We start from the raw sequence: 20,856 nt of genomic DNA on the forward strand, positions 1-20,856 counted from the left end.
AACTAAAACTGGATTTTGTATTTCCTTGGGTTGTCTCTGTGAGATAATCAAATTGGTTTGATGATATGAAACCTTTGTGAGTGATAAATATGCAAAAAACACAGAAATCGGGAAGGGGGTAGATACTCTTTCACAGCACTGTATGTATTCTTCCTTGTGTTTTTTACCACTCATTTTTCCGTTGCATAACATAAAACAGCAATATTAGAGGTCGAACAATACACACTGTCACTTGAAAACATATATAATTTATTCGGGGATACTAATTGGAATGTTGGGCAAAACGCTGGTCCAAAAGTGAACGTATCGTAACCTCATCTTCTGTCTTACATAGTTCTTATCCATGTTGTGATGGATCTCCAAATAATGGGCACCATTGCTAAATTTGGGCCAGGTGGCAGGTACACTCAAGTCACCTTTGTTCGGGTCTCTGCGGACACAAACAATACGTCAGGTTTTCATAAGTTAGATTTCCGTGAGCATTTGTGACATGGGCTTTACCCAGTTTTGGCAAAGTTGGTCCAGTAGGCGATCATGTAGCGAGCGAGGTCTCGGTGCCGAGGCCAGTAACCAAGAGGCGTTGTCAAAGGTTTTCCGAAAACGTACTGGAGATCATCGGCGTGGTCGGCACCCATCCAGCTCGGGTACGGCCTTCCGATGCCGCCCATGCGGTTGGGCTCCGAGAACATGTAGGAGTAGGTTCTCCCGGTTCTGCCGTCAGACATAACAAAAAATGGCCTAAGTCACATTTTCGAATGGAATCTGAAAATTCGGACTATAAGCTGCAATGATGAGGCTAATTTATGTATTTTTTCTAAAGGCCGCCAGTTTGTTTTGCAAATAAAAACCTTTTATCCCTTAGAGTCCAAGGGATAAAAGGTTTTTATTTGCAAAACAAACTGATTACAAGAAGCAACGTCCAACGAAGCAGAAATGTTTTAGGCGGATTCCCATTTACTGTATCTGTCACATTATCCTGTGTTTTGGAGTAAATATTTGGATTATGGATTCTATGGATTGTCCTTGACGTAACAGAGCCATTTTTGCGGACATTCAAAGAAGTAGAAGACGGCCAGGGGACGTAGTGGTGAGTTACGCCGGATTTATAGCTTTCCAGTATCTTGTTTCAGACTGATCGTGATGTTTTTCTGATGAGTATATCTGGAAATGGTCCCCATATTTTGAATCCCGAGAGTTTAAGCTTTTCCAATGATATGTGACATATTTCAGTGACAGGTGAGATCGCACAGACACCTCATCTCATCTCATTAGCTGCACCGCTTATCCTCAGCAGGGTCGCGGGGGTGCTGGAGCCCATCCCAGCAATCATCGGGCAGTGGGCAGGGGACACCCTGAACTGGTTGCCAGCCAATCGCAGGGCACACAGGGACAGACAACCCGCTGGCTCATCTACACCTAGGGACAATTTGGACCGGCCAATCCACCTGAAATGCATGTCTTTGGAATGTGGGAGGAAACCGGAGTGCCCGGAGGAAACCCACACAAGCACGGGGAGAACATACAAACTCCGCACAGGAAGTCCGGTAGCTGGATTTGAATCCACACAGGAGGTTCCCAAGACCTTAGAACTGTCGCACAGACAGACACATTATGGTTTATCAAAAGTCCAGCGGCCCACCGGCGAGTCTTCGGAACGTTAAGGGGTTAAGGTCTATCTATCTATCTATCTCATGTTTCAATGTGGGCACATGCGGCTTATAATCAGGTAATAGTGAAATCTGTGAAGTGGAAACTTTTAATTGTTATATTTATTTTTCAGTTATTTTTTTTACTTTAACTACAGTGGACCCTCGTGATACAACAACCCCGCCTTATGACATTTTTACTGTACGGTGTGGAATAAGATGTTTTTTATGCACCTATTTACGGCATCTTCCCCACTATACCACATCATCAACAAATTAACTTGCGTGGCATGTCTGCTATTGGTCGACATCATACAAAATGTTGGTCTGCTATTGCTTTGGATTATAAAAATGATAATATATAATTGGCTTAACTACCTCCCACAATGCCTTTCTCGTCACTGAGTTGAGAATCTTGTGCGCGTTATAAAGATTTTGCGCCTCAATGGTTCAATACTGCATATATTCATTATGGGTCCCAAGTCATGCTAAAAGAGAAGCAAACAAATGATAACCATGGAAAAGAAGTTCATGACTACTAAAACCAATCGATAATCAGATTAATATTAAGAATAAATAGGCAATTAAAGCAAATAATTTTTAAGGGGCATTTAGATCCTTGTAAATAGAAGTTTTAATATAAATTTTAATTTTAATGCGCTGTATCCTCCCCCTTTTGTATCCACCCAGTTACTCTACTGCACCAGCTGAGGCCACATAACCCCAGAGTTAACAAAATTTGTATTTTTATACCGTATATTCCCCGTAACTAATACTTACTATATACTACTTTGTTATTTTACTGTTTTTATTTGGGGGACCACGGGTTCTGGTTCTAATTAGCATAGGTTTTGATCCCCGCATTTCAGAAATTTCCCTTTGCTACCCCCAAATCAGAACAAATTGATGGCGCATCTCGGGGATCTACTGTGTGTATTAAACGGCAACGTGATTGGCACACAGGTAGAGTGAAGCGGGGACTCTGCTGAGCCAATCAGAATGCAAAACGCAATGCACAATGCAAATTAATGAAGTAGCCAGACCGTGAAAAGTGAACCGAAGTTGACTGTATTGCAAAAGTGTCTACTCACGTGGCATTCGCGGCATGAAGGTAAAGTGCAGCTTGCGTAGGAACCAGGAAAATGTAATCTGTTCCCACATCCACGATGGTCCTCTTGATGTCCTCCTTGCTGGGATTGGACGACCACGTAGACGTGTATGTGGCAAAGGCTTTATCCAGAGCGGATTTGCCTTTGTCTTTGGTGTAGGTGGCTAGCAGCCTCCTCAGGTCTTCGCTAGTGTTCCCATTAAGGACGTGAGAAGTTAGCTTTAGCCGCCAAGCCCCAATATTTATACAGCTACTAATCGTAAACTGGGGCAAAGACTTACACAGGCGTTTCCACAAGATGGGAGTTGATTGAAGGTATGTCTATGGCGGTGAAGAAATGTCCGTCCATGTCGTTGACTCCAGCAATGTAGTCGATACCAGCGGCGTTGTGGAACAAATTGGAAGGAGTGTCAGGCAGGAAATCGCCGTCGACCACGGCAGACAGGACCAAGTTGTTGACCAGTGGTGCTGAAGGATTGACATGTTGGACATAACGACACTGTAATACAACGTGGGTAATCTTGGTTTTACCATCTGGGGAGCTGTCCAGATTGAGAGCGCCGGCTTTAGTGAGGAGAACCGGATCCGTCATCTTCAAACAGGAGACCATTTGCCCATCGGTTGGGCAGTTGACCTTGATAGCCACCTGAGTGCCAAGGAGAACCACAAATCATTTGAAGCATTTGACACTGTTAAGATCCAGCACCCCACTGTCCTTCAGAGGACACAAACAGGGAGAGGGACTAGAGGACCCAAAACCTATTTGTCATTACCCAAGTCTGTCTCTAATCAGGAAGGGGTATTTAAAGAGGGTACTGACAGTATATGCTGTTGGATCGTTGCTTTTAGGATCCAGCACACTACTGTCCTCCGGAGGGTGCCAACAGACAGAAGGACTGGAGGACCCAACACCTGTTCATCATTACCCTCAAATGACTCAAATCCGGGGAGGGGTATCTAAGGACTGAGCTGACAGCAAAAGCTGTCAGATCACTAATGTTAGGGTCTAGCACACCGTTGACCTCCAGAGGGCACAGAGAGACAGAAGGATCGGAGGACCCCACACCTGTTCTTCATTACTCAAACCTGATTCTAGTCAGGAGAGGGGTATTTAAGAACTGTGCTGACAGCAGAAGCTGTCTGATCATTGTTTGCCATTTTAATGTGCCTGCCTGTGTATGTTTCTTTTCCTTTTGATACCCATCGTTGATTGACTCTAGATTTAAAAAACTTTGTCAGCAATGAGCTTTTTCCGGATGGTGCATATTTTCTCTCCTCCCCCCATGTACGGAGTGATTTTTGTTAATTACTTAATTACTTAACCCCCAATCCACTCTGATTACTCAGGTTGTGTGTTTGCTCTTAGGTCCACCTCTTCAAAACACAACACCAGCTTTCATCTGGCCAAAATCAAGATGCTTACCTCCTCGGCGACCTTGCGGGGGTTCTTGATAATGCCCCAGGGGCAAATGGCGACGCCACTCTGAGAGATGGCTCTCCTGATCATGCCCTTGTTGTGCGGTGTCAGGGTCTGTCAAAGTCCACGTCAAAATGTTAAACTTGTTTTGCCAAGTTTGAGTGAAAGTGAAAGGTGGTCGTGAAATGAAATCTCACTTGGAAGCTCACGCTAGCTCCTCCTGCAGACTCCCCAAAGATGGTGATGTTATCAGGGTCTCCTCCGAAGGACCGAATGTTCCTGTGCACCCAAGCGATGGCAGCCTGTTGGTCCCAGAGGCCGTAATTCCCTGTCAAAGGATCACCGACCGGTTCACATTGTCAGGAAGACCATAATCCTCTGGCCTAATTGCCAGCAAAAACAGTAACGAGTGGAGTACCTGGTAAACTGGAGTCACCAGTGCTGAGGAAGCCCAAAGTTCCCACTCGGTATCCCAGGGTGACCACAATGACGTTCCCTCGTTCCGCGATCTCCTGGCCGTCGTAGAGATAATTGCCCAAGAAGTTGGCGCCCATGGAGCCTCCACCAATGAAGCCACCGCCGTAGATCCAGACCATGACTGCCAGATTGGTGGACACTAGGGAATCAAGGTCAGTATTAGACCAAAACAACATCATGAGGACTTCTGACATACCTGTTCGACCATGAGGGACCCAGATGTTAAGGTACAGGCAGTCTTCGCCTCCTCTGGTATCTGTCATGATCGCGTTCAACTGGAGACACCTCTGCCTGTACTCTGTGGCCTTCAGAACACCTAAATGGTCAGCATGGTAAAATATAAGTTGATGAGTACGATTTGAGACGGAGGTGAAGAGGTGCTGGCAACTCACCGTCCCAACCGGGATGCCGCCGTGGTTTCTCAAATCTTTCAGGAATGTCTGCAAACGGGACCCCTTTGAAGACATCCATGCGGCTGAAGAGGCCCAAACGGATGCTCTCACCCTCTACCATGCCGCCTTCTGTGTACACGACTCCCAGCTGGAGACACCAAGAAGTGCAGGCTGAGCTAAGCTTATCAGTTGAACGTTAGAGAGTCATCAACACAAGCCATAAAATCATGGGCTCCTCTCTGTCCAATCTGGAGGACATTTTCAGCTTTCATTACCTGTTTATCCTGTAGTACCACGTGCAATATCATTGAGAACAATGTCCGCTATGTTGGAATCAACAGCAATAGAAACAATTCTATTCTATTCAATGATCATACAATTGTAAAGAATATTACTAGAAATGCTTTTTCCCATCTTCGCAACATTGCAAAAATACGTTCTATGCTGTCGTAGTCTGATGCGGAGATGATAATTTATGCGTTTGTTACTCTCCGTCTCGATTCCTGTAATGCACTACTCTCCGGTCTCCCGAAGTCCAGCATCAAGAGCCTGCAGCTGGTACAAAATGCTGCGAGGCTTTTAACTAAGACAAGAAAGTATGATCTCATGACCTCGATTTTAGCTAACCTGCATTGGCTCCTTGTTAGCTTAAGATGGGATTTTAAGGTTCTGTTGGTAGTATACAAAATCATGCATGGACCTGCTCCCTCATATCTTTCAGATTTAATTTCCCCCTATGTTCCTGTCCGGAGCCTTCGCTCTGAAAATGCTAGTCTACTAGTGATCCCAAGAGCCAAGAAGAAATCCTCAGGCTCGAGAGCTTTCCCCATTCGGGCCCGGGTGCTGTGGAATGCTCTTCCCTCTGAGAATCTATCTGAAACCTCAGTGGAATTGTTTCAATCTAGACCTAAGACACACTTGTATTCTATAGCTTATGAATGAGCTATTTCATGACTCATTTTCCTTGCCCACCACACAAGATGTTAAACATGGTTAAAAAACAGCCTCCCCTCAATTGAATTTGTTACTCACTGAGGCAGAAAACGCCGTCTCCAAAAAGCCAGCGACGGCGACCAAGATCAACAGCTTCTCCATGGTGACCCGAGTGAGATCCTCAATGATTGGCCGCCGCCTTTTTATAAAGGCGACACTCCCCCGTGGCCGCCTATGAGCGCTATTTCCTTTATTGGAGGTTGACACAGCTGTGTTTTGAAAGCAAAAGTCACAGCGTAATCATAACTGAGCCGCTTTATCAAAAATGGACCCCGCCTCATCATTTTCCGGGCGGGTTCGTTAAGGCTGAAGCGGGGGGTCATTGACCTTTCAGGCTCTGAGAGCTACTTTCTTGTTAGTGATTAGCAAAAAGGGCGACTGTTTTTACAAGCCTTTAAAATATCAACTTATATTGTTACTATACTATTGCCAGGTTGTAATTATTAAAAGTTGGGTTGAAATAGTCTGTTGACCACTTAATCATCTGCCTTGTATACGGGCACTGTGTGATTCCACTTTTATGAATTATAGTATACCAGCTGGGATATGGCTACCTCAGTTTACAATGTTTTCACAAAATGGTGGGTCATAAGGTGTTTTTAAGCCCCTCCTTATGGCATTTACCCCACTATACTGTCAGGAAACGGACCAGGAAGCAGGAAGTCGGAACTCGTATGCGTAGACGATCTGTCACTTTAATTAGGAAAGAAAAGTTGTCCAACACACAAACGGACCAAAAACAAAACAAAACAGGTTGAAAGGCAATCAAAATTACAAACTAGGCATTACTCAGATCAAACGAGCATGAACAGGGTTTCAACGAGGGTTAAACAATGGTCTGGCAACGGGCAGTCCCAAAAGGAGCGTTTAAGTACTCCAAAAGCAATCAGTCCAATGCGTCTCAGCCGGTGTAAAGGGGCGGGGCCAACTGGGCGCCATGACAACCGTGCAGGACCTGACATATACAACCTCGACAACAAATTCACACTTTGCTGTGTGTATGACGAGATATGATTAAGATGCGTGATCCGTGCAATATAAGATGCTGGTCAGCTATTGGATTGATCCATCTATCCACCGATCAGCTCCACTTATCCACACTAAGGTTGCGAGGTGATGGAGCCCATCCCAGCCATCTTTGGGCAGTGAGCAGGGGACACAAGGACAGACAACTCCCTTAATCATTCACACCTTATGCCAATTTGTACCAGCCAATTAACCTGACATGTGGGAAGAAAACTTGAGGCACAAGCACGGGAGAGAACATGCAAACTCCGCACAGGAAAGCCGGTAGCTAAATTTGAACCCGTGAGCTCAGAACTGTTTCGCGGACGCGTGTAACACTCATATGCCGTGCTGCATTTATTTGAGTTTTGACAAAATGAAATATAAATATGCTACTTGCTGAATTACTTCCCAGAATGCATTTCTCTTCATTCAGTACAGAATCTCGTGTGCTTCACAAAGACTTAAAGAGTTGGTGATTGGATTTACTACTTACGCTAGGCTATGCTAAAGGGAGAAGTAAAAACATGATAAGCAAAGCTTTGATGATCAAGAAACACAAAAAAGGCACACAAATAGTTAAGTTGAAGAACCTTAATGAATGGATGGTTGTGATTACTTTTAAAATTAAAGAGGCCATCGAAAAAGTTCACTACGAAGGCACACCTTTTGTAAAACAATTCGTTTTTCAGTCGTGTTTTCCATACTTTAATTTTTTTAACCATCTAAGCAGATTTGATGCCGACAATTATCGATTTTGTCCGAGAACACTTTTGCAAACTTGAGAAAAGATAGCTTCATGAGTCTCATTTCCTAAGTGCAAGTCGTTTTTATTGAAGTTTTAATGGCTAAATTTTTTGAAGCATTCGAAATCAAAGTCTCCAAAAACAACCAAATACAAAGCACCACTTTTATTGGATTTGAAATTTGAGTTGAAAGAATAAAAAATGAACATAAAAATGGGTGCGCTATCATCAAAGGTCAGATATAGTCCAGAATTTCCGTCTCCATCTCGTTTTCACTCCCCTCCGACAGCTGATAAGCGTCCTCGTCTTCCTCCTCCTCCACGTCCTCGTCTTTGGACGCCTCAGCTCCCGGTCTCGGCCGCAGGGACGTCTCTGGAGCCGCTAGGGGGGACAAATATTCTTTTCAAGTGACATTCCTGGCTCACTTCCTAAGACGGGACTGAATTCAAGAAGGGGGCGTGGCCCTTCGTTTTATAGGCGGGGCCACGTTTGCATCAGTTTTCTCACATGCCAACTGCCGTCTGACTAGCGGCTTCACCATGTCGGTGATGATGCTCCTCAGCTTGTCTACGGTGCCCACGGGGCACCAGCCGTCCCGCTCGTCGCAAACTTCGCCCGTGGGGCTGTTCTGGAGCACCTCTTGGATCCTGGACACCCCACCAAAGTTATTTTGTCACGAGTTAGCAAGGACGGGTAAAGAGATCCGATTTTGTTTACCTTGGCACGTGTAAGTCACAGAGCTGGTAAAACATCTGGCAGTGAGGGGGTACCATCCCCTCTCTAAAAATATACGCGGATTCCTGTGAATCACAAGAAGTGTGCTGAATATAAAATCTTATCATGACTAAATAATCATTAAGAATAGAAAAAGAGTAGACCCCAGGTTAAGGCAACCTCACCTTACGACGTTTTCACTTCATGGAGTGGAATGTTTTTTCCGGACCCTTATTTTGAATTATATTTTCCCACTGTAAAAATTATTTCGTGTGCCCCAAAATGCACAAATTATAACTTTGCGGTATCTAAAATGCCTGCCTGTTATTTGCCGATGAAGTCGCCGGTTTGCTTTCATTTGCTGAACAGTGAGTCTCCTCTCTCACAATTCTGAATTTTGCATGACAAACTTGAATCCTTTAAGCCACTGGTCCCAAGACTTGAAGTGATGCTAAAGGTAGGAGCAAAGACATGATAACCCTGGAAAAAAGGTTGCAATTTTCAAGAAATACGAAGAAGGTATACTAATCTCTACCCCTTCTAAGTTGCATGGTCATAAGCAATGGACAGTTAGAGACTATTTTAAAAAATAAGGTGTTTAAAACAATGAAAGACAAGTTTATTTGTTAAAAATCAGTTTGAATTTAATTCGCCCTTCCCTCGCCTTTATGCATCCATCCACTACTCCACTGTACCATCTCAAAACACGTCACAGATCGGGCCTAAAGAAATTCAGCCCGACACGGACCACAGGTACAAAAGCCCAAGCCGCAACTGGTTAACTGGATTTGAGGGACCGGGCCTGAAGTAAACCCGAAGTTTGGGGCCAGGCCCAAGATCTTACCTCTACGTCACAATGTGTGGATTCGGTGTCAATTTCTCTTTTACATATTTCCTTATAGAGTAATTTTATCTAATCCTATGCAGGTACATAACACATAAATAGTACTTGACGTATATCATTTTGTTATTTTGAGGTTTTTATCCGGGGGGTACCGCAGGATTAAAATACATTAGCTAATTGGCATAGGTTTTGATCCCTCGGTATACGGAAAATTTAAAATTCAGATCCCCATCACAGAACGAATTCATGTCGTATCCTGGGGTCTGCTATATTTTCAAAAGGTGAATGTGGACACAGTACCGGTTGCAGAAAAGAGATGGGTGCCGGCTCTCGACTGGAACCGGAACCTTCGTCCGAGGCGTCTTCGGTGGCGCTCGGCAGGGTCTGGAGTTCTGAAACGCTGGCCGCCGCTGGACCTGGAGGCCGCCAAAACCGTTAAGAGCTTGCCCCTCCCCCTCAAACTGGGAATGGAAACAACACTGACTGCTCCTGTTGACGATGATGGGGAGGGTGTAGTTGAGGGTGCTCCTCTTGGGTTTCACCGGCAATTCCCCGTCAGAAGTGGCATATGCTAAACAGGGACGGAAAAGTCATTATTGTTAGGAGAGACAACGAAGTGGGCCAAAATCAAACATGGCAAAGGGAGATCAAGCTGAAACGACCTGGAACACTCCTGGGGGGAGTGGTTGGAAAGCGCCCACCTGCTCACAGATTTAGCATAAACTGTTGTTCAAAAAAATGGTTCAAAAGATGAATCGGAGATGAAACGCAATGACGGGATACGCTTTTTCTTAAGATTTCGCAGTGGAAGCAAACGTCATCCAACACTAACAATCTTTGCACTTTTATTATGCTGGCCCCCTCCTCAGGAGGGAATCACGTGATTCAACCCTCTGGCTCTGGTCAAAACATGTTTGTGTGTCTACCTGTGATTCAGCCACCTGACTGGTGTTTTGTGTATCAACCCATGATATACCAGATTTTCGCAGTTTTTTCTATTGTTTGGCCGGGTGTGCGACGTATACTCCGGTGAGACTTATATCTAAAATGATCAACACATTATTATATCATCTCATCTCATTAGCCGTACCGCTTATCCTCAGTAGGGTCGCGGGGGGCTGGAGCCCATCCCAGCAATCATCGGGCAGTGGGCAGGGGACACCCTGAACTGGTTGCCAGCCAATCGCAGGGCACACAGGGACAGACAACTCATTCGCTCATTCACACCTAGGGACAATTTTGGACCGGCCAATTCACCTGAAATGCATGTCTTTGGAATGTGGGAGGAAACCGGAGTGCCCGGAGGAAACCCACGCAAGCACGGGTAGAACATACAAACTCCGCACAGAAAGTCTGGAGCTGGATTTGAACCCACGACAGGTATTATTATATCATTCAGTTTTAAATTTTCATTACCCGTCTGTATATAATTTCACATGTTATTTTCACACTATATTGCAAGTAGCTCTAGTGTTGATAATTTCAACCTTGCCTTGTTGTGGGGGGGGCATTTTTCAGAGCAGAAGGAGGAAGCGGCTTATCGTCCTGAGTTGGAGGAGTTGTTTACCGGTAAAAGTGACTTAGAGAAATGAAATGATCTGCATTTATATAGCGCTTTTCAAGTCAAGACTTCCCAAAGCACTTTACAGTGTGCTTCACATTTCCCAATAGGGGTTCAGTGTCTTACCCAAGGACACTTAGACATGTAACACGGAGGAGCCGGGATTCGAACTGCGATTTCTTGATCCCAAGACGAGCGCTTTACCTCCTGAGCCCCAAGGATGAATATTTTGTTGGTTTTAGTAATTTGGAGTGAAGCTGATAGTCCAGTAAGCATGTTCCTAATAATAGAGTTTGTAACATTAGTATACGGTACACTTACTTATTCAACCTGTTTTTCTCCATTTTATTTTAAATTGCCTTTTAAGATGACATGTACGTTTTTGGTGTTGGATTATTATCAAATAAATTCCCCCCACAAAATACGACTTATTCTCCAGGTGCGACTTGTAAAGAAGAGATATATTTATTATTTATATATTTCATCGTTGCTGGCGACTTTGATCAGGCATGCTTAAGGACTGTACTTCCCAAATTCATTCAATATGTGGACTGAGCAACCAGGGGAAAAAACACTGGACCGTGTGTACAGTAATATCAATCATCTAGTTGGATCCGGCCATCTCTGTCTGTCCCTCACCCCCCCTCCGGAGGAAAACAAAGCCTGCAAAAAGGACAGTACAAACATCTTCTTTGTTCCTTTATCTTTGTTTTCTTTATCCTCTCTGTAAAATGTGGAACTGGAGTGCCACGTCCAATTTCGTTGTCACAATATATTCTACTCATGTTGTAACAATGACAATAAAAGGTATCTTCTATTCTATTCTATATACGAGTAGGAGCGGTACCATTTTCTACAGCAAAAACCGCTTACTGCCTTTGTTGCTGAAGCGCATCCTGAAGTCCAGCATCTGATACATCTTAGCTTCCGGGTTCTTTCGAGGGTCGTAGCCAAATCTCACCCATAGACTTCTCCACGGCCCGGTCATCTTTAAGACAGAGTTCCCTCATTCATTCCAGGAATTGGAAAAACAAGATGGTCATCTCCATATGGCTTAATCCAAGGAGTTCTTTTGCTTTGCAAAGCATGGATACATTTCAAGTAAGGACATACAGTAAACCCCCCGGATACAGTGTCCCCGGCTTGCGACGTTTTTCATTTTACGGTCTGAAACAAGATTTTTTTTCAGGCCCATCTTCACAGCTTTTCCCCCACTACACCATATAAACGACAAATTATCTCCTATACCCTAAATCTTAACTAATTCAAAATGTTATACATCTAAGAGGTGTCTGCTATTGGTTTATCCCATGAAAAATACTGGTTTGCCATCGACCTGTGTCCCAGCATTAGGAAAATTCGATATGTTATTGGCTAAAATCCCTCCCACAATGCCTTTCTACTCAGCTCAAAATCTTGCATGTATCCTAAATAATTTGTGAGTTAATGCGATATATTTTTTGCGCTGTATTTATTGTCTGTGGGCTTGCAGTGATGCTAAAGGGACAAGCAAAAAATAGGCTAAAAAACGAAGTTGTGATCATCAATAAATACAAAAAAGGCAAAAAAAAATCAATAAGTTGCATGGTTGTAACCAATCAATGACTGAGACAGCTTTTAAAAATAAAAAGGTGAATAAAATGTAACATAAAAAAGATAACCATTTCTTTAGTGGGCTTTTCCAGACATTCAATTTTTTCCACCACCTGAGCAGATTTGGTGCGGATAAAAAAATCAATGAAATGAATATGACAAGGCCACACAAATTGTTACCATCACTGAGGAATATAACTCTAATCATTGGGACTATTATTCAATATAAAGGAAGAAGAAGTTTTAAAATAATTGTAATCGTCCGTCTTCTCCCCCTCTATGCATCCACCTGCTACTCCACTGTACCAGATCAAGTCACATCACACCAACATTTATCTATAATGGTATTTCATCTTGTGCGCATACACATGAGTAGTACAAAGTATTCACTATTTTATTGTTTTCATCCTGGGTCCGGGAGGCATTAGCTAGTTAGCGTAGGTTTCTATCCACCCGTTGAAAGCCAGTTTCACCTTACGATCTCCGCCTCAAAACAGATTGTCTAATGTTGGGCTCTACTGTATTTGGAAAACTGGAAAACTTGGAAAAAAAAGCTGCCGAAGGAGCTGAGGTATTTGATGCTGGCATCATTCGATGTAAAAGGCTTAAACAGTTGTTTGTCTTTCACTCTTAATAAGAGAAAAACAAATTATGTTGTATATGAAGAATGTCAGACTCACCATGAAGTAAGCCAAGACAGGCAGCAGCAATTTGAGTTTCTCCGGGTGGATGTCAAGGTTGGCCTTGACGGCGCTGCGGGACCAGATGGGCCGGCTCTCAAACATCTAGGAACACATTTAGCTATTCGGATAAGATAAGACAGGAAGAGGCTGCAGCAGAATGAGCAAAACAAGTTCGATAGTCGACGTGCACCCGCTTGACCTGCTTTTTTGTGGGCGAAACATAACGGCCCCTCAATGACCAATGAAAAATCCTTTCCAACAGGAAAAAGGATCAATCACAGAGCAGTATTTCAGGGGGCTCGCCCTGCTCGTCTAGTCTACGCCCATTTTTTTTGCTCTCCGTCTGGAGGACACGCAGGGCACCAAGGGACATCGACAAACTCAATTTGGCTTTACTTTGGACATTTCTCAATCATTTTTGTGGTTATTTACTCATTTTGTACTCTTTAAAGAAGGCTTCATTCTTCTTGGACACCTCTTGGTATAAAAAAAAATGCAGGGTGCTTGACACGTACATCATTCCGTTTATTAACTCATTTACTAGTATTACAAAGGGCTTCATTTTTTTGGCCTTATCCTGGCGTCACAAGATCATCAGGGTCTTAATATGGGCCTCATTCTTTTTGGCCATCTTTGTGTGTCACAAGACCCTGATAAAACAAGAAAGACAGGATGTGTGTCACACATAGTTATAATATATAAAATAGTTTACTATTACTACTATGGGCTCCATTCTTTGTTGCTTCGTCTGGTGTCAAAAGACGTAAAGGGGCTTACTATGGGCCTCATTCTTTCTGGCCATGTCCAGGTGTCACAAGACATGTATGGTGCATGACACGTATAGTTATCATATATTTACAAGTATTACTGAGGGTTTAATTATTTTTGGCCTCTTCCCGGTGTCACAAGATGTGCAGAGTCTTAATATAGGCCTCATTCTTTTTGGCCATCTCCAAATGTCACAAGACATGTATGGAGCATGACACGTATAGTTATCATATATTTACAAGTATTACTGCGGGTTTTGTTCTTTTTGGCCTCTTCCTGGTGTCATAAGATGTGCAGAGTCTTAATATAGGCCTCATTCTTTTTGGCCATCTCCAAATGTATCAAGACACTGGTGTCACAAGACATGTATGGTGCATGACACAAATAGTTATCATATATTTACAAGTATTACTGCGGGTTTCATTCTTTTTGGCCTCTTCCTGGTGTCACAAGAAGTGCAGAGTCTTAATATAGGCCTCATTCTTTTTGACCATCTCCAAATGTCACAAGACACTGGTGTCACAAGACATGCAGGGTGCGTGACACATATATATACACATTTACAAGTATTGCTATAGGCTTCATTCATTTTGGCCTCTTCCTGGTGTCACAGGACTTGATCCCGAAAGGCAGGTAGGGTCTTATTATGGGCCTCATTCCTTTTGGCCATCTCTGGGTGTCATAAGACATTCAGGGTGCATGGAGCAGAGTTATCATACTTTTACTCATTTATTAATTTTCTATGGGCGCCATTCTTTTTGGACTTTTCCTGTTGGTGCAAGACATGTAGGGTCTTATTATATGCCTCACTCTTTTTGGCCACTTCTTGTTGTCACAAACCATGCAGAGTGTGTGACGCATAAAGTTATTAATGTACTCATGTACAAGTATTACTATGGTCTTCATTCTTTTTGGCCTTCTCTGGATGTCATGAGATTCTGGAAATTCACCGTTCCCTATTAGGAAGTGGATCACATGATGTGTTCTAATTATGGGGAAGCAGGAAATCGGGGAGACTGTAAATGTGTGATGTTGCCTCTCCCACATGCATAAATTAAGCTTGAGCGTCTCTTGCCTTTGTTGTTCAAACAAGACCCAGAAGGAAAAGGGCCCGGCGGCCTTCCTTTCTCTTTTTCTACTCATTTTTGTGCGTTGATTCTATTTTGCCATTTCAAAATAACACCAACACAACTTTTTGAAATCCAATAGCAGTCCTATTTAAATCCTGCAATTACTGATGAGAAGCTTTGCAACGTACCGCCTCCAATTTTTCTTTGGCTTGCCGGTCACTCTCCTTGGTGCATTTTTCGGTCCAATGACCGGCGGCCCCCTCCAGCGCTTGCGTTGGGACGACCGGTTCGCTGTAGTTAATGAAAACCGCGAAGCGGGTCCGGCGGGGACGGCTCAATCCGATGAGGTTCGACTTCTTCTGGATGTCCCGCGGCCTGCACAAAGAAATCAAGCATCGGAATTAGTCGGAAGATGAAGCGGATCGTGGCTTGAATGAGAGAACACGAACAACTTGGAGTGCTTGTGATCCGATCTGTAGTAATAATCGACCGGAGTGTCCAGACGAGAGAAGATGGGCGGGGGGATGAAAAGAGGGACAGGTTGCTTATAAAAGTCTGTCTTTTCCGCTTTCCGCAAGAGGATTTTGTCGTACAAAGACGTCTGCCTTCCGTCTTGGCAATGCACGGCGAGGCACTGGAAGTCGGCCATTCCTGCAAAAACCAAACCCGCGCTACAGCATTTAAAAACCTAAACACAGAAAATAACATACCTTGAAACTTGTATGTTGTTCCGATAACTCCAAGGATTTCCATTTTCATCTCAGAGACCTGGGAGTCTTTTTTACGGACTCTCCTTCGCACACGGAGGAGAAGATTGCTGGAAGAGTAGCGGTTCCCGCACAAACAATGACAGAGAGGGTCTTGAGGTCGGTAGCGCAGCTCCAGACGACGATTTGGTTGGCTGAAGGTCTATTGAACCCAAAACGTGGGAGAAAAACACTTACATTTCAAAATATTTGGACTTAAGATGCATGTTTCCATATTTCACCTGTTTAGTTGACCCCGGTATATGGTGGTTACACTTAGGGTTGGGAATAAAATGTTTTTCGGCCCTTCGTTACGGCATTTTGCCAAACAACAACAAATTATTTCAAACTTGATGTTTGTATGTATGTAGGGTTACGCCTCTAAGATGTCTGTTTGCCTTTGACCAACATCATACAAAAAGCTGGTCTCCTATGGGTTTGCGTTGTTGCATTATGAAAATGACGATATGCTATTGAATGAACTACTTCCCACAATGCATGTCTCTTCTTTCAGTTCTGAATCTTGTGTGCTTCATGAGAAATTTGCAAGTTAGTGCGATACAGTCCTGTATTTTTGTTCTGTATTTTTGGCCATGGGTCCAAAAACCTGGAGTGATACTAAAGAGAGGAGAAAAAAAGGTGATAACGGGGCGGCAGTGGCTCAGGAGGTAGAGCGCAGATCGCAGTTGGAATCCCGGCTCCTGTTACATGTCGAAGTGTCCTTGGGTAAGACACTGAACCCCTAATGCCCCCAATAAGCAGGTTAGCGCCTTACATGGCTGCACGGCCGCTATTGGGAAATGTGAAGCACACTGTAAAGCGCTTTGGGAAGTCTTGACTTGAAAAGCGCTATATAAATGCAGATCATTTCATTTCATTTACAACTATTGAAAATAAACTTGCAATTATGAAGAAATAGGAAGAAGACACACAAATGCCTAAACATTCCAAGTTGTCTGACTGCAACCAACGAACGACCAGGACTACAATAAACAATGATAAATGATAGAAAAAATGTATACTAAATAAAGAGGTAATTATAGATTGGAAATATTCTAAGCTAATTAGCATAGGATTCTATTCCCCACTATACGGTGATTTCACTTAGTTAGCCCTACCTTGCAACAAATTCATGTCGTATCCCATTGTATCTCAGAAATCACCAGTAAGGACTTACCCTAAATATGCTGCATTTGGGAAAAGTGGCAAATCGTTTTTTTTTTTTTTTTTTTTACTTTATACCAGTAAGAGAGCACAAAGCGCCCTTTACAATTTCTGATACGTCTTGTTAATTATTTTGACAGGAGTTTACAAAGTAAAACATAATGGTTAGGAACAAGTGCATAAACGTCATTCGCCTAAATAAAATCCCCACGTTCCATTAATGCAGCACATGACGTCTTTATTAGTCGACAGCTTGAGGCAAAATGGCTGCAAACAAAATCGTGTGCAATACTCGCCTCGGTAACCGTTTGCAGGCCGCCGAGCGTTTGGAGCATCCCGTCCACGCTTTTGACGATTGCAGGATATTCCACGCAAACCAAATTGTTTTCCCGCAACTCCAACGTGGACGAACTTTCCGGCGCGTTTTCCGCTAGATTCAAGCTGGAGAAAGACAGTTCTTTCAGCGTGAAGCCTAATTTGTTGTCTTTGGGGTCTTCCATTGTTATTGTAAATGATTGTGCAATTATAGCGAGTAATGTGAGGAGGGGGAAGGCTATATATGTAAACGTATTCTCCGTTTAATCCTTTCTGCTGCATGTCACGTCCTGCAGGAGCAAAATAAGTCCGACTAGAAACGCTTCCTCGCCTAAGGTTCCGGGATTCGGATTTATCAAATACACGTATATGGTTTATTTACTGTAACAACAGATTAACTAAAATCACTTAAAGCAACATAGTGTACAGTAAAAATTCAAAATAAAAACTGAAACCTATTTTAAAACAACGTTTCAAATATCCAACAAAACACCTCCGACTGGAAACATTTCCGAGACTTGAGTTTAAAATATTTTAACATTTTTTTTGCATGAAAAAGGATGAATTACAAACAAATGAAGGAACTCATATTTTCACAAAAACATCTATTTAACAATAAACAACTACAACAACTGACGTTGAAAGCACGGATTCGAAAAAACACTCGCAATACCAAATCAAATTAAATGAATTCTAACTCAATTTAAAATATATTGCCATTTTTTTCCCCAAGGATTTTCATGCTACACCTTCTAAATATTACAGAAGTTTTCAATCGACATGTAATCTGACTTTTTTTTATAGGAAAAGTGATGGAGATGTCATGGCCTCTTCCGACCACACAATGGCACTGCCAACCTTTAAAATGACGTAAAGGATTAGTGAGATAATCTATCTTTTATCCAGGTCGTTTCATCGACACAAAGTCAAGATTTATTATGACACAATTCATAAAGTTTATGATCATTAATGTGGCATTTCAGATAAGAAAATAAAACAGTCAATGGGCGCAAATAAGAAAATGATTACAAACCCAGACGGCTATTGGATTTTTAAATAAAGCTTCATTATTATGAAATATTTACTTTATATATTTCTTACATTTAATCACATAAAACTTTTTGTAATAATTTATATTTTTCCTTTTTTTTTCTTTCAATTCTGAATGGCGTTTTATGCAAAAATGCCACCTGCTGTCAATCAAACAGCACGTGCGACGTGATTGGCTGATTTTTGAAACAAACACGGAAATTGGAATATGGCCCTTTGACTTTTTCCACTCTTAATTTGTTCCAATTTGTCATTACTTTTTATTTGTTGATTTTTTTTTAAATTGTGCTCACTTCACACTTGGTTGTGTGTTTCTTTCAGTTGAACATTTCCCTTTGGTTACGTTACTAAAATATTTCTTGTATGATATAAAGTTAAAATAGATTTTTCTGCTCAATTTATGATTTGTATTCATATTTTTACATGAATATATTTAATCACTGTCATTCAGATTTATGGATGTGTACAAATATAGTATCATTTTTGGGCCCTATTTCTATTTTTAGTAAAGATGGTGGAAAAAAATTCTCACTTTAAAAACGATCTCATTCTTTTTTTCACACTTTATTGTTTTGAAATAAATGTATGTATTTAAATATTTATTGTAAAATAAACAGCTAAAAATACCGTATTCTTTTGAAATTATTATTTTATCATAATAATTTTAAATACACATTTGTTTCTTCACCGTCCTCCATAATGGGCTTGCTACTGTATGGAAGCCCTAAAGTGCCAAAATTCTATAAATAATTAGAAAAACAATTATCAGATTCATCATAAATTTATTAACATATGTTTGTCTTTCAAAAGGTAGTTTTTCCGTGTAACAATTGCATTCTGACAAATAAATTGAGGGAAAAAAAAGACTCTTTGAAACAATAAAAATTGTAATGTCTAATGTGTACCAGTTTTGTGAAAGTAAGTGCTAATCTCTAGAGGCCTAGAGTGCCCAAAAGCAATTTTTTAAAAAAAAAACATACTTATCCTAATTATCTGCTATTTGTAAAAATATTTTTGCTCAAAAGATTGTTTATTTATTTTACTAAATGTATGCCGCCAAATGACGGCGCAGTGGTTAGCCCATGTGCGGCACAATTCATGTCTTGGGAACCTCCTGCGAGGGTTCAAATCCAGCTCCAGACTTCCTGTGCGGAGTTTGTATGTTCTCCCCGTGTTTGCGTGGGTTTCCTCCGGGCACTCCGGTTTCCTCCCACATTCCAAAAACATGCAGTTCAGGGTGTCCCCTGCCCACTGCCCGATGATTGCTGGGATGGGCTCCAGTACCCCCGCGACCCTACTGAGGATAAGCGGTGTAGCTAATGAGATGAGATGCTACCAAATAAATCCAAACAATAAAAAATATTTCAATAAATAGCAAACAATTTTGTCATAGTATGAAAGTCCAAGAGAGCCAAAATGCAAAGAAAAGTATGTATAAAGATTAAAGGAAAAAATAGAAATAGAAGAGAATTGGGTAAAAAAATGGAATCCCTTGAGTACCAACATGGAATTTAAAATAATTACCTTTTAAAAATTATAAACCATATTTTAATAAACAGCAAATACTAATGAAATAGTATGGAAGTCCAAGAGAGTCAAAATGTATAAAATAAATAAAGAATTAAAAAAAATTATAATAATTCAGATAGTCATGTAAAAGTATTGAAACCTGACGGTATCAGAATAAATAATGTAAAATAAATAAATAAGAACAAATAAAAATAAAACTCGACCTTCTCGAAATTAAAACACTACATTTGAATAATATCAGATGATTATTCAATAGTATGGAAAAGTACTAAAATGCAAATATTGTCCCCCAAATGGCAAGTATTTTTCTCATTACTAAAGGTCGTTTAAAAATAAAAAACGAATTTATTCTATTCTGGACCTCTTGAGCTTCCATACTACGGTAGCTCACGATGGTCTTAAAAGGCAAGATTTGTTTTTTGGTACTAGCTACAAGTTTGTGTTTTATTTGCGCTGCTATCTCCCTGCAAAGCTCGCTCGCTCCTCCCTGCTGACAGTTGAAGCGTGCCGAGACCCCGATAGCGTTATCAGTCGCGCATTGCTAGCTGCTTTTCACTGGAAACGCCTGTTGCTTTCAGATTTCATGGTTTTTTTTCCGTGTGGTAAGTCTCCTGAAGCCGCTGACAGATTTTTGACAGTTAGGAGGGCAGAGCACGCTAAATTTAGCACGCCATTTTGATGTGGGGCATCCTTTACATGGCGGAGAGTGGCATCTTCCTCTGCCGCTTATCTGCGGGTATTACCACAACACAGCTAAGCTAGCAATCAAAAAGCATCATTGCCGCATTTGACGCCATCATTTGACTTCCGTCTTCTTGTTACGTTGGGGAAACGTCCTGACAGATCGTCTCCTGTTGCTACTGGAATTTTAATGCATTGAAACTTAGTTTGGTTGTGAGTGATTCTGCAGGAGTCTCCAACTCGCACCCCGCGGGCCAAACATGTACACAGTCTTTCCTTTTTGTAGCTATAAATACAAATATTTTATCCTGTTTTGAACTCCCTTTATAAATTTGAACTTTCTTTCTAAACAC

General features: G+C 41.9%; 2 protein-coding genes across 3 annotated transcripts; both read right to left on the reverse strand.

Annotated features, from left to right (window-relative positions):
* Positions 1-228: 228 nt before the first annotated feature.
* Positions 229-6,217, reverse strand: LOC148350265 (bile salt-activated lipase-like). Its single transcript, XM_088355925.1, has 11 exons — positions 6,073-6,217; positions 5,041-5,188; positions 4,845-4,964; positions 4,590-4,787; positions 4,369-4,499; positions 4,178-4,285; positions 3,286-3,400; positions 3,036-3,222; positions 2,738-2,941; positions 502-711; positions 229-430 (listed from the first exon to the last, which is right to left on the reverse strand). The coding sequence occupies exons 1-11, from the start codon at positions 6,133-6,135 to the stop codon at positions 250-252; spliced, it is 1,665 nt and encodes a 554-aa protein (XP_088212051.1). The 5' UTR covers positions 6,136-6,217; the 3' UTR covers positions 229-249.
* Positions 6,218-7,934: 1,717 nt separating this feature from the next.
* On the reverse strand, positions 7,935-17,560 carry gtf3c5 (general transcription factor IIIC, polypeptide 5). Of its 2 annotated transcripts, none has more exons than XM_088319910.1 (11): positions 17,224-17,560; positions 15,728-15,926; positions 15,470-15,668; positions 15,206-15,392; positions 13,177-13,281; positions 11,777-11,891; positions 9,827-9,913; positions 9,643-9,758; positions 8,502-8,584; positions 8,292-8,431; positions 7,935-8,165 (listed from the first exon to the last, which is right to left on the reverse strand). In XM_088319910.1, the coding sequence occupies exons 1-11, from the start codon at positions 17,425-17,427 to the stop codon at positions 8,020-8,022; spliced, it is 1,581 nt and encodes a 526-aa protein (XP_088176036.1). In that variant the 5' UTR covers positions 17,428-17,560; the 3' UTR covers positions 7,935-8,019. The 2 variants fall into 2 exon arrangements, with proteins under 2 accessions (XP_088176036.1, XP_088176035.1); XM_088319909.1 differs by having other exon boundaries at positions 15,467-15,668.
* Positions 17,561-20,856: the final 3,296 nt, after the last annotated feature.

The sequence above is a fragment of the Urocampus carinirostris genome, chromosome 16 (genome assembly GCF_059441175.1).
Source record: "Urocampus carinirostris isolate Australia breed hairy pipefish chromosome 16, RoL_Ucar_1.0, whole genome shotgun sequence".
Taxonomy (NCBI): Eukaryota; Metazoa; Chordata; class Actinopteri; order Syngnathiformes; family Syngnathidae; genus Urocampus; species Urocampus carinirostris.

Bases quoted from the DNA above. Each gene is read 5' to 3' on its own strand.
- LOC148350265 (XM_088355925.1), bottom strand. From the start codon at position 6,135: ATGGAGAAGCTGTTGATCTTGGTCGCCGTCGCTGGCTTTTTGGAGACG. The intron at 3,401-4,177 runs GTAAGCATCTTG...CTTGGCACTCAG, and splicing joins CCCGCAAGGTCGCCGAGGAG to GTGGCTATCAAGGTCAACTG. The intron at 712-2,737 runs GTGAGTAGACAC...GTCTGACGGCAG, and splicing joins CTTCATGCCGCGAATGCCAC to AACCGGGAGAACCTACTCCT.
- gtf3c5 (XM_088319909.1), bottom strand. From the start codon at position 17,427: ATGGAAGACCCCAAAGACAACAAATTAGGCTTCACGCTGAAAGAACTG. The intron at 9,914-11,776 runs GTAAGCGGTTTT...GTCCCTGTTTAG, and splicing joins GCGCTTCAGCAACAAAGGCA to CATATGCCACTTCTGACGGG. The intron at 8,585-9,642 runs GTACTGTGTCCA...TGTGATTCACAG, and splicing joins CCATCTCTTTTCTGCAACCG to GAATCCGCGTATATTTTTAG.